Source organism: Python bivittatus, unplaced genomic scaffold, assembly GCF_059951505.1.
Source record: "Python bivittatus isolate LINGU-HERP-01145 unplaced genomic scaffold, Pbiv_v1 ctg000560_np1212, whole genome shotgun sequence".
In the NCBI taxonomy this organism is placed as follows: Eukaryota; Metazoa; Chordata; class Lepidosauria; order Squamata; family Pythonidae; genus Python; species Python bivittatus.
The window spans coordinates 4955034-4966894 of NW_028277083.1; the positions used below are offsets into that span (position 1 = coordinate 4955034).

Consider the following 11861-nt stretch of genomic DNA (forward strand, 5'->3'; position numbering starts at 1 on the left):
CTTCCTTCCTGCCCGCTTCTCACGCAACATTTTCTTCACTCACGGAGAACAGCCCACGTCAGCTGCGGCTGCGGTCTTAGAGTGAACGTCGTCTTAGGGACGTTCAGGTCCAAGTCCATCTCTGTGAACCCAGGGGGAGGTTGGAAGGTGAATTTCTGCAGCAGGCCCGTGAAGAAGAGGAAAAGCTCCATTTTGGCCAGACTTTCGCCGATGCAATTCCTGCGTCCTGTTAAAAAAAGAGGAGGAGGAGGAGGAGGGGAAGGGGAAGGGGAAGGGGAAGGGGAAGGGGAAGGGGAAGGGGAAGGGGAAGGAAGAGAAGGAGAAGGAGAAGGAGAAGGAGAAGGAGAAGGAGAAGGAGAAGGAGAAGGAGAACATGAACTTGAGAAGAAGTGCCTCATATTGTGAGAAGAGCCACAGAAACTATTGGTGTAGCATGAAGAAGCCAGCATCTGGCTGATCTTGTCTGGGCTCTGAAGGGAAAGGAAAGACCAAGAAGTCCCATGACACCATGGCTGGAGACCAAACTGTCAGTTGGGAAATCTCCAATTCAAACCTGTTCTCCTGGCTTGGTGGCAACCATTCCGACAGGCTGCCAAGTACATAGAGAGGAACCAGCAGGACAAAATCTACCCCACCCTTCAACCAACCAGCAACCTTTCCATCCAGCTACTTGAACTGACGGTATTCCATGTAGCATATTTCAAAAAGTAAGAATTAGGGTTCCAATTCCTTTCTTCCTTCTTCCCCATCCCTTTTCCAGCCATCTTTTTAAATTGGAAGCCCAGGGAAAGTGTTTCCTCATTCATGATATGCGTAAACACAGGGTTTTTAAAAACAGAGCAATGGCTCTAGTTTCATCGTCATAAAGAAAGTAGAGATATACGGGCTGGGGGATCTGCAACTCTTTCAATCCAAAGTGGAAACGGTCCATAAAAGAGGCAGTGACAGGCATGGCAACCTTGTCATGCCCGGTTGGCATCTCCTGAAGTCAAACGTGTATTTTCCTGGACTGTGCTACTCTGGCACAAGACTACGAAAAGGCATGGTTCCTTTAAGAAGATGCCAACCGGTGCAGCGAGGAGGCCCACGTGCCCTCTGATAGACCTGGGATCCAAATAGTTCCATGCTGGTTTTTGGGATATGTCTAAAAACAGATCAAAACTTGAACAAATAGTGATTCAATACTACATCCTGCCATTGGTGTTAGATGCTGGCTGGCAATAGGAATCATCAACCTTTTCCCTACATCACCGGGCTGGAATTCCAGACCAGGAAAAGCCGTTCTTAAGCGTTTCCCAACATGCAGCTTTTGTGCAATTGCAACACAACTCATAGGAAAAGCGGCTCCTGGTTCAGTTCTCCTCACTGCAGTTATTAAAATGCAAATTTTAATCTCCCAAAGCACGTCTCAAAGACAAGTGGGACATCTTCACTACCTAAAGAATAAGGCACGAAGGCGTCCTTCTTGATGAAATTCCCATTGGAATCCAGGAAGTGGTTAGGATTGAATTCGTGGGGAGTTTCCCACTGGCTCTGATCAAGCAGGACTGAAGTCAGCGATGGAATAACCATGGTTCCCTGCAACACAGGAAGGAGAAGAATTACAGCCTCAAAGCCATCTCAACTTCTCTTAGCTCGTGTGCACAGGGTCAGCACTTCTGGGAGCAGTAATGGAAAATATCTGAAGGATACTAGGAGGTTAGTTTGCAAGCCAGCTTCCTTCCATCAGAAATGAAGTTCTGGGAGGTGACGTCCATGACTTCTGCTCAGTTTGGGCCTTGTCCTAAGGTATGGTTGGTTTAAATGTGGTTTATGAATAAGCCATCATTGGCTGGGTTTGCAGAAAGAAACCCATGTAGGCAAACTCCAACAACTGGGTTCATGCAAACCTGATAAGTAGGTTATGAAGGGATGGACCCATCTCTTTGTAGGATAAGAGGGATTATGCCCATCTCTTACAGCTAGCTTGGTATAGTGGTTAAGGCAGTGTTTCTCAACCTCAGCCCCTTTAAGATGGGTGGACTTCAACTTTCAGAATTCTAGGAGTTGAAGTCCACCCATCTTAAAGGGGCTGAGATTGAGAAACACTGGGTTAAAGCATCAGGCTAGAAACTGGGAGATTGTGAGTTCTAGTCCCACCTTAGGCATGAAGCCAGCTGGGTGACCTTGGGCCAGTCCCTCTCGCTCAGCCCTAGGAAGGAGGCAATGGCCAACCACTTCTGAAAAACCTTGCCAAGAAAACTGCAGGGACTGGTCCATGTCGATCACCAGGAGTCAAGACCGACTCGAAGGCACAACAAACAAAAATCTCTTCGTAGGTCACAGGGGGTGCATCGATCTATGTTGAAGGGCCCAGATTGGGGAAAACTAGGTAGACCTACTTCCATCGAAATGGAATTTGATGGGTTAATTTTAGCAGCGGCAAGGGCCGGGTCCAGGAGTACATCTGGGGGGCAGTTACCTTGGGGAGGAAATAGCCCCTGAAATGGGTGTCGACGGAGGTGCAGCGAGGGACGTGCGGCAGCAGCGTGATAAAGCGCTGCACTTCGTGGATCACCGCGTTGGTAAAAGGCATGCTCCGTCGGTCTTCGTAGGTGGCCCGATGGCCCGGCTTCACCACTCGCCGTATCTCCTCCTGAACCTTCTCTGAAGCCAGTCCAGAAAAGGGAAACCGAAAACACCATTCAGGGAACAGCAAATCTACCCATGTAGAGCTTACGCCGTTCCTCACTGTCCTCGTTAACCAGAAGTGAATTCCAGCCCATTTGCACGTGACGGTTCTTTTTTAAAGTCGGAACAAAAATCCACCAGTATTTTATATCTTCCTGTACTCATGTTCTGCTTGCGGTTTTCCTAACGGTCAAGCGAGTTCTCCTTCATATAACGCACGTTTTATACTAAGCATTTTGGTCTCCCCTTTTTCTTAGTGTAGATGTTTTTAGGCTGGGCTCTGGAGCTGTGAGCTGCCTTGCAAAACTTCTGAAACTTCTAACGCGCAAAGGTATCCTGGTTCACGTACTGGTGCGGAAAGTGTGATCTGGTTAAGTCCTTATTAAAACCTGAACCAAACCAGTTTCTTGGCCCTGTCAGTTCCCGTTGCATTTCTCTTTTTCTTTTTCTGCTTCAATACATTCTCTTCCACTAAGTTTGGAGCAAGGCAACCCCCTCTAATTCCATAAGAGAGACCCTCTGAACTTTTCTTTCCCAGCTGTGTTTTCTGTGTGTGTGTGTGTTTGTGTATGTTTTCTGTTTTTTGTGTTTTCTCTCTGTTTTTTGTGTGTTTTCTCTCTGTTTTTGTGCTTCCTCTCTGTTTTTTATGTTTTCTCTCTTTTTTTATGTTTTCTCTTTGTTTTTTGTGTTTCCTCTCTGGTTTTTGTGTTTTTCTGTTTTTTGTGTTTTCTCTCTCTTTTTGTGTGTTTTCTGTTTTTTGTGTTTTCTCTCTGTTTTTTGTGCGTTTTCTGTCTGTTTTTGTGTTTTCTCTCTGTTCTTTGTGTTTTCTCTCTTTTTTGTGTGTGTTTTCTCTCTTTTTAGTCTTTCCTCTCTGTTTTTTTTGTGTTTTCTCTCTTTTTTTATGTTTTCTCTTTGTTTTTTGTGTTTCCTCTCTGGTTTTTGGGTTTTTTCTCTTTTTTGTGTTTTCTCTCTTTTTTTGTGTGTTTTCTGTTTTTTGTGTTTTCGTTTATAGGTCATCTTTTGGCCCAAGCAAGCACTACGAATTGAAACCAAGGACTTTGTAATCCAACTCATCTTGAGGATACTACACTTAAATCTATGCATGCTAGAAGAGTGGAAACGGCAGCAATAACAGAAAGCAGCAACTCACTTTGAACCTCTGGATATCTCATGGCCAGCAAGATGGCCCATTGCAGGGTGGTGGCCGTGGTCTCTGTTCCAGCCATTACGAGATCCAGTATGGATGCAATTAAATTATCTTCATGGAAAAGGTTCTGCGTTTTGCTCATGTCCTAGAAAAGGGCACGGGGGCAGTGGGGGGACAGAGGAGGGGATATGATGGACATTACAGGCACAAAGCCACTGGTCCATTTTAGGAATTTGGACTACCAGCAGTCTTCCTCTGTCGTTCAGATTTTTGAGATGTGATCAGAAAAGCTAAGATGGTGGTCACTATGGCAGTATGGGCGATGCACATAAGAAATGTGAAGCTTTGCTCACACTGGCGTGGCCACCATCTTGACTTTATTGACCGCGCCCTGCTGCCCACATGCCCTGTTTGTAAGCTTTGTGACTTGCTCTGGGCATACCTGTTGGTGCTTGAAGACCAAGGCTTCTGTGTAGCTCCTAAGGGTGTTGCCGTTGAGATCTTGTCTGCTGCTCTTGATGTAGTCTCTGATAATGGCTCGGACGTCTTCGATCTTTTGAAGCAAAGCCTTGTGAACGTTGAAGAAAAATCCAAGGAATGGGTAGAAGTTGTACAGCTAGTTAGGAGGAAATGAAGAAAAAGGAGAGAAAGAAAGATGAGAAAGATGAAGAGCAGTAAATCCTTAAGATCTACAGCCGGAGGATGCAAGACACTTGCTGATTCTCATTCCATTGCTTTCTAACATTTCTAGTCTCGTTGTTATTCTTTTCCTTTTGCCTTTTCGCTCCATTTGACATGCGGCCCTCGCTTTCTCCGTTTTCTTTTGCGATCAACCACAGCCAATTTAAAAATTTTGAAAATTTGCTTAAGGGGGGAGATCTTTTAGGTTTTACTTTTCAGAAAAAAATTGAGAAGTGAAAATGCAAAGTAGACCTATTTGTTTAAGCTTAAAATATATAGTTTATTATTACTGGCACTCTTAATGCTTTTGCTGATTAGATGAATTGTTGGATATTTTTCATAATTTGGTTATTGTTTAGGGAAGAGGAAAGGGATGAAGAGGGTTAACTGTTAAATTACTGTTAATGCATATACTTGTTTGAAGGGAGGGGGAGGTCATCTTTTATATTTCTTTCTTTCTCTTTTCTCTTTCTTTCTTTCTTTTTATTTGTAGGTCTGTTTTCTCTTAGTTTTTATACATATAAACTTTAATAAAAATAAATTGAAAAAAAATGAAACAAAATTGGAAAAAAGTGTCGCGCATCCAGAGATTTGCGTTTTCTTGTGAAAACACTGCCTCCCCTGGAAAGTCTTTTCCCATGTGAAATCCATTTTGGGGCAGTGCCAGATGCTAAGTTGCCAATCTCTCAGTGGGCCTGTCAGCCCCACATTAAAAAAGGGGAAGGGTTTCGATCGCACAGTCGGGGTGGCCATCTTGACTGGTTTGACCCTGACCCTACATGCAGATGGCCCTAATACCAGTTCCCAAAGTTTGACTGACCTGTTTTACTGGAATTTTCTCTTCTCTACGGGGAAAAAGGGTCCTTAACGACTATTTAGGCTACTAAATTGAAAAGATGATGATTTCTGAATTCCATATAGATCAATGTTTCTCAACCTTGGCAAGTTTAAGATGTGTGGACTTCAACTCCCAGAATTCCCCAGCCAGTATTGCTGGCTGGGGAATTCTGGGAGTTGAAGTCCACACATCTTAAACTTGCCAAGGTTGAGAAACACTGGTATAGATAAATGTTAGGCTATGGGGAGAAGAGTTTTTAATTTGTAACTTTAAAAGAGGATGAAAAGTTAGTATACAGTTACAAATATAATTCCTGATAAACAGATTTCAAAACATTAGTATATAGTTCAACTTCACATTAACATCGTTAACATTTAAAGATTTCCCCATAGATCTACTTCTATACATTAATGTATCATTCCAAAGCCACACCAAAGCTTGCACAGCTATAGGTTATCTTTTATTGTCTGCTTAGCAATGAGCTGTTCACAATGCTTTTTATGTGAGCTGCGAAGCACATGGGGATCTGTTACACTCTTCCCACAACTGGACTTTCTTTTCCTGGGGAAGAGAAAGGAACCCACAGGGGCACAGGGACAAACCAGGAACCCACAGGGACAAACCAGCTTACGTGTAACACAGGGGATCCAAGAAGACACATCACTTCATCTATGAGTCTTAGAAGAGTGAGAAATGTCGGGTCGTTGTACTCAAAACGTTCCCCAAACAGCAGAACAAATGTGATGTTGGTTGGAGCAGAGTTGAACGTTCGTAGGCTGAAAGGTTCACCTTCAGGGTCAAAGAGAGAATAAATGGTCACATCTGTCCCATAGATCAATTGTGTGCGCTGGGGGTCATGTGCACCCTACCAGAACCTTTTCATGGCCCCTCAAAAGTAGGTGAGGGGGATGTTTGGGCCCTTTTTTGCACAATTTGAATTTGCATTGAGGGGCATTGCTTCACAAGGCATGCTGGCTGGGGAATTCTGGGAGCTGAAGTCCACATAAAGTGGCCAAGTTTGAAAAAAACACTGTCTTAGAAGATAAATTGGTTCTTAATCAGAAATAGTTTCCTTGCTGAAATGCTTGTAACTATCCCTTTCACATTAATAACTCTTGTTAAAGAAGACTGTGCTTTGTGCCTGGAATAAGGGTTTACTTTCAGTCCGTGTGGTCTTGGTCCCATCGCTCCCTATGTGAATTGCTCTCCCGTTTCCTAACTCACCTTGGAAAGAGTTGATATTCTCTATCAGAAAACTGAGCTCCTCAGTGATGAGCTCCTCTATGTGTTTTTTCCCCATCCCAAGGTTGCGCATGGTGGACACCGTAAATCTTCGGGTGGCCCTCCACAGCTCTCCGGTGGAGAAGAAAACCCCTGTTGGGGAAGATGGAAGAAATGATTGAGGAAGCGTTCGTTTATGTTCTAAGGCTACCTTCTACTCCCATGGGGTGTAAGAAATTTAGGCATACGAACACCACGAAGGGTTTATCTTCCTAGAGCTACATGGAGGATTACGGGCAACGAAATGTAGTGTGAAGTCCTATTGTTGAAATGGGCAACCTTTCTCGACAGATTTTGTCTGCCTATTATCTGTTTTCCAATCTTATCACTCTGCCCAGAGATGTTCAGCATTCTGCATCCACCGGGTTCTTCAAAGGTGCTTTTAGCACAAATTATTAGCGCTATGGCACGCTGATTTCCTCTGGGAAATAAGATTGGGATGACCAGTTTTAAAGGTACATTATATTATAGTTATCACCAGGACCTGGTAGGCAACAGCTGTTAGAAGCTCTCTCTCTCTCTTTTTTGAGGGGGGGTTTACCATTTCCATGCTGAATTTGCTCAAATATGGGAATAGACGGCCTGTCCACAAACTCCTCGGTGAAGTTCACAAGAGCATCCTTTACTGCTTCATAGCCGGTCAACACCACCACCTTCTTGAACCCAAAATAGAGGGTAAACACGGGTCCGTATTTTTTCGCAAGCTGAAAAAGAGGCAAAGGGTTTAGCTTGTCACAAAGCCGTACGAAACCCATTGCTCAGCAAGAAATTTATTGTCCTCCTTTGATGGTCCTGCCCACGTCTCAGGGGACCATTTTTAAAGATTGGGCTACAAATACAAACTCTCAGAAATTATGAAATAACAACTTCAACATTCACACTTAGAATCACAGGATGGCCAGCTCTGTCTCAGAATCTGTCAAATAAAAATCAGGAGGATCTCACCGAACCTTAGACACTTCATTTTAGAGAGATTTGTAAGGTTAATCATCCAACAGCAGCTGAGGTCAGAAATGGTTTTTTTCAGATTCTGACAAATTAAAGGCATAGACATTGGCGGGAATTTGATATCTCTGTTCTCCAACCCCAGAAGCGATATTTCATTCTTATTAACCTCTTGGTATATTTTTGCTGATTTAAGAAACAAAAGCTAGCATTAGGGGCAAAAGAAGATTTTTCGAGGCAGTTTAAAATAAGCTCTGTCTTAAATTCCAAAAACAGAAAGCATTCTGCAGGCTTCAATGGGGATTGACAGGAAACGTCAACTGGAACGGAATCAGGAAACTGCAATAAGCAACAATTAATCATTTGTCAAAATAACGCAGGGAGGCGAATAGTTCCAACTTACCGACTCAAGATACATATTCCACCGTTAATTTCTCTCCAGTGGAAATAAGTAATGTAACCTATATTTTTTTTATGCTACCTTTCGTTTGCTTGTTTTGGTTTGTCTTTTTATTTTTTTTCCCCACAATCGATTTTTTATTTTTATATAAAAGAAAATTTATAAAAAATTTTATAATTTTTTTAAAATTTTTTATAAAATATATATATATATTTTTAAAAAGAACAAGACAGAAAATTCGCAGCAGGATTTTAATTTCTCTTGGAAAAGTTTAAGCGTGGGTCCTTAATAGGTAACTCATTTTTCTCCTGGGAATCTTGGCACGATACTTCACGGGTGGTGACTGTCCATCCTTGTTTGTTTACTTATTATTTTCCTGGGTTCTTCGATGACTGCATTTCCTTCGGCCACGCTTTATAACTTTGCCCGGTCAAAACGAGTCCTTCCTCAGGAATCACAGCCTGACTTTCTCACCCCATGAAGCACTCTTATACATGGAGCATAGAATTTATGCTTAAAGTTTGCAGATGATGATTGGCTTGGGGGTACATCTTAAGTTCCCAAATAGAAGGACAAGTAGGCTATGTTCTCCTGCTGTATTCATCAGCGTTGTACCGGAACAAACCAGTCTGCTTATTCACATTGTGGTTTATGAAACTAGGCGATCGGGCTTAATGTGATGTCTGCTTAAGGCCAGCTAAATGTGTGTGTGTGTGTGTGTATGAAATGCACACATACCCACACGCTTGCAGACACCACACCCTCTCCCACATCTTTCAGAAGTAAATAAGAACATGTTTGTAATGTACTTTTTCTAAGGACCTACATGACTTGAGTTGCTGAACTTTAGAACAATCCTGACTACTTGACTCCAGTTGCCATACCTTACATCCACTCATTCTTCTTAAAAGCAAACAGGTTCTCTTTGGTTAATCAATATTTATTAACATGTCTGGCAGCTGCATTGCCAGAGTCAGCCGGTAACACCCCACCTAACTCTGAGATACCAGGCTAAACTCAAAGGAGATTTCCTGCTGCTTGGCCAGCAGCTTCAGAACTTTCTATTCTGGCACCTACAGAGGTCGTAGACTACAACTCCCATCATAACCCACCAGCAAGGCCAGCGGGATTGCAGCGAGACCCGTGGGGGTGCAAGATGAGAATTCTCAGCGTTTATATGAATCCACGTTGTATTCAATATCCTGTCTGTTGGCAAAGTTTGCAGAGCCATCTCTTGCATTAGGTGTCCTTGGGGTGGAAATTGGGGTTGGTAACCTAAAAGACCTCTTTTTCAAGCCCTGAGTACAAGCAAGCCATTTATTTCTAAGGAATTCCAAAGACAGAGCAAAAGGAAATGTGCACAGACACACACACCACGCACGCACAAAACAACCTGTTTTGTTTAGCACTAAACAAACCTTGACGAGTAGCTCAACAAAACATTGAACAAATCTAAACAGAATTCGTATTTTCCGTTCCGGCAGAGCATCGTGGAACCCACTGGTTTAAATCAAGGCATCCTGGAAAAATCCTAGCATCCTAACAAGACTCAGGGAAAATCTTCTGGAATTTGCACCGGGGAACCATTAACAGTTTGTTCTCTCTCCTACCTTCAGCAATGATTTGTCCTGCCTCTTAAAATCGAGCAGGTGCAGGTTTCCAATGATGGGAAGGGGCCAAGGGCCCGGCGGTAACTTTAAAGACGATTTTCGAAAGCCAGCGGGGAAACAGAAGGATGCGAAAAGAATCAGGGCAGCCAGCAGAAGAAGGGATGCCGGAAAAGAAAGGAAGAAGTTTAGCAGGGCCATTTGCAAATGAAAAACCGAAATGTTGGCCCTGAAGGAATGGGGGGAAAGAAGATTGGCACCGGCTCGCTCGCTCACTCCTCACCCTTTGCCAGTGCAAACCTTTATAAGTCTGGTGCAGACATACGAACAGAAAGGCTGTTAACCCCACCCTCTTTATACACTTCTGGAGAATGTGGTCTAAGCAGTTTCTGATTGGAGGATAAAAGCAGTTTTAAGTTACCAGCCCCGTGTGTGTGGGAATGCCGAAGCAGGTAAAGAAACCCTAAACTACAATTTTGGGCCCCTCCAGCTTTTGGATCTAACTCAGGAGCCAAATGACATTTTCCAGAATGTGTTCATGCTATGGAGATACCATGAGCTCAGGAGTGGGAAAACATGGTGGCATCCTGCCAAGAACGCTGGGCACTAGCAATGCCCACTCCACCATTTGGATGCAAAGTCCCCCCGCAAGCAACCCACCCTTCTTCAGTCTTCAGCTGGGCAACCTTGGTTCCACACTTCCATAATGGCTCATATTGGGTATCGATGATTCTCCTGATTGCAGGAAACGGGTTTCACTGCAAACAAGTCATGCCTCAACACTTCCAACTTAATATTTCTGTTGGGTTTCCTCACTTGCTAGGTCGGTCGTGCCCTCTGGCATTTTCTGTACAGTAGGAAAACCAGGTAGAATGTATTTTTTGCAATGCTTGACTTAGAAGGTTTCATCAAGAGTTGAATGTGGAGGAGAGTCCCCCGTCTCTCATATTTGCAGTTCTCCAAAGAATGCAGACCAACCAAATTCCTGGCTTTGTACATCCTTCAAAGTCTGGGAATAATTCAGCGGCAGTTCCCGAAAATCCCACGTTGGGGGTAACAAAAGGAACAATGGACCGTAAACACCAAGGTTGGTATTGTACAAGGCTAATGCAATAGACGCAGCATAGAAATCTCGGTAAAGATTTCTTCTTTCAAGAGAATCAGAAATCCATACCCCTTTCCCCAAAAGATCAGTCCCTTGCTCTAGAAGTGAGATGTTTTATGTCTGAAAACTTAATTTCTCAAAAAGTTTTCTTCCCTGCAAAAGAAACTTTTGGACTCCTACGTTATTCTCCGAATGCTTGAGAATTTCTTTCCAATTTCTCTCGCTGGTCTTGTTTTACTGATTTGTCGGTTGGCGTGGTGGAAAGGGTGCTGTTGCTGATGCGACTGGCTGTTTGCTCCCCATCTCCCCAGCACTCCGAAACCTCCCTGGCTGCCCACACACAGAGTCTAGAAAAGCTTTACGGAAGGAGATTTCCCCAATCTCCTCTTCGAATTAAATTGAAATAGAAGAAACCAGAGAGGCTGCAAAGTACTGGAGATAGAAGGAAAAACAAGACATTCATGCACCCCCTTTGGCTGGTGGCCAAAGGGGGTGCATGAATGTCTTGTCTTTCCTTCTACCAGCAAAGGACTGCAGAGAACACCCCACCTCACTCAGGCGAATTTTCACCTAAATTCTCTTCTCGGTTGAACAGGGGAAAAAAAGAGTCTGTTCTCATTTGTCAAATTGAACAAGACCTGGTAGGATTTCACTGAAAGGGGGTGGAAGAAAAACCTACAAGGAGTAGGAACCGGAGCCCAGCCAAAGCCAGAACCAGAACTTCTTTGCAGTAGCGTGATCTACTCATCAATCATCCCACCCCCCCAAATGTGTGTGCCTGTGTGTGCGTGTGCGTGTTTAAATGCCAGGCTGACTTGACATGCATTATCTCAAAGGATTATTGCTCCAGTGAGACACACCTCTTGTCCCCAAAGGTATGCGCGCCATTGCCCACCGGGTTGGCCTTCTGCCCACTATTGATAGAGAGAATGTTTTCCGTTGCGAGCCGAAACTGTTTTGTACGAAAGCCGAAAGCCGTGGCTTGCTGAGAACAAGTATGGGAATGACACAGTGACGCAGTTGGCTTATCCAGAAGACGCTTCTGTTGTGTTAGACCTTCTGCATTGCAAGACTATGTGCTTCTCTGGTTGAGCACAGTCAATATATATATATATATACCCATCGATGGCTTTCTTCCATCCATGTATGTAAGAGGGCTTTCATAAATATGGTCCATTTTATTTGGA

The 11861-nt window shown here is 43.7% G+C and overlaps 1 protein-coding gene across 1 annotated transcript; it reads right to left on the bottom strand.

The window, feature by feature from the left end:
* On the bottom strand, nucleotides 1-9859 carry LOC103061481 (cytochrome P450 2W1-like). The gene is made up of 9 exons (XM_025176653.2): nucleotides 9573-9859; nucleotides 7159-7321; nucleotides 6561-6710; nucleotides 5968-6125; nucleotides 4260-4433; nucleotides 3821-3962; nucleotides 2462-2646; nucleotides 1437-1578; nucleotides 1-226 (listed from the first exon to the last, which is right to left on the bottom strand). Exons 1-9 carry the CDS (start codon nucleotides 9768-9770, stop codon nucleotides 36-38), a joined length of 1503 nt encoding a protein of 500 aa, XP_025032421.2. The 5' UTR covers nucleotides 9771-9859; the 3' UTR covers nucleotides 1-35.
* Between the last annotated feature and the right edge of the window lie 2002 nt (nucleotides 9860-11861).

Coding starts and splice junctions, on each gene's coding strand:
- LOC103061481 (XM_025176653.2), bottom strand. CDS start 9,770: ATGGCCCTGCTAAACTTCTTCCTTTCTTTTCCGGCATCCCTTCTTCTG. Junction 6,711..7,158: donor GCAAATTCAGCATGGAAATG/GTAAACCCCCCC, acceptor CTTCCCCAACAG/GGGTTTTCTTCTCCACCGGA. Junction 1,579..2,461: donor GGGGCTATTTCCTCCCCAAG/GTAACTGCCCCC, acceptor CCTGTGTTGCAG/GGAACCATGGTTATTCCATC.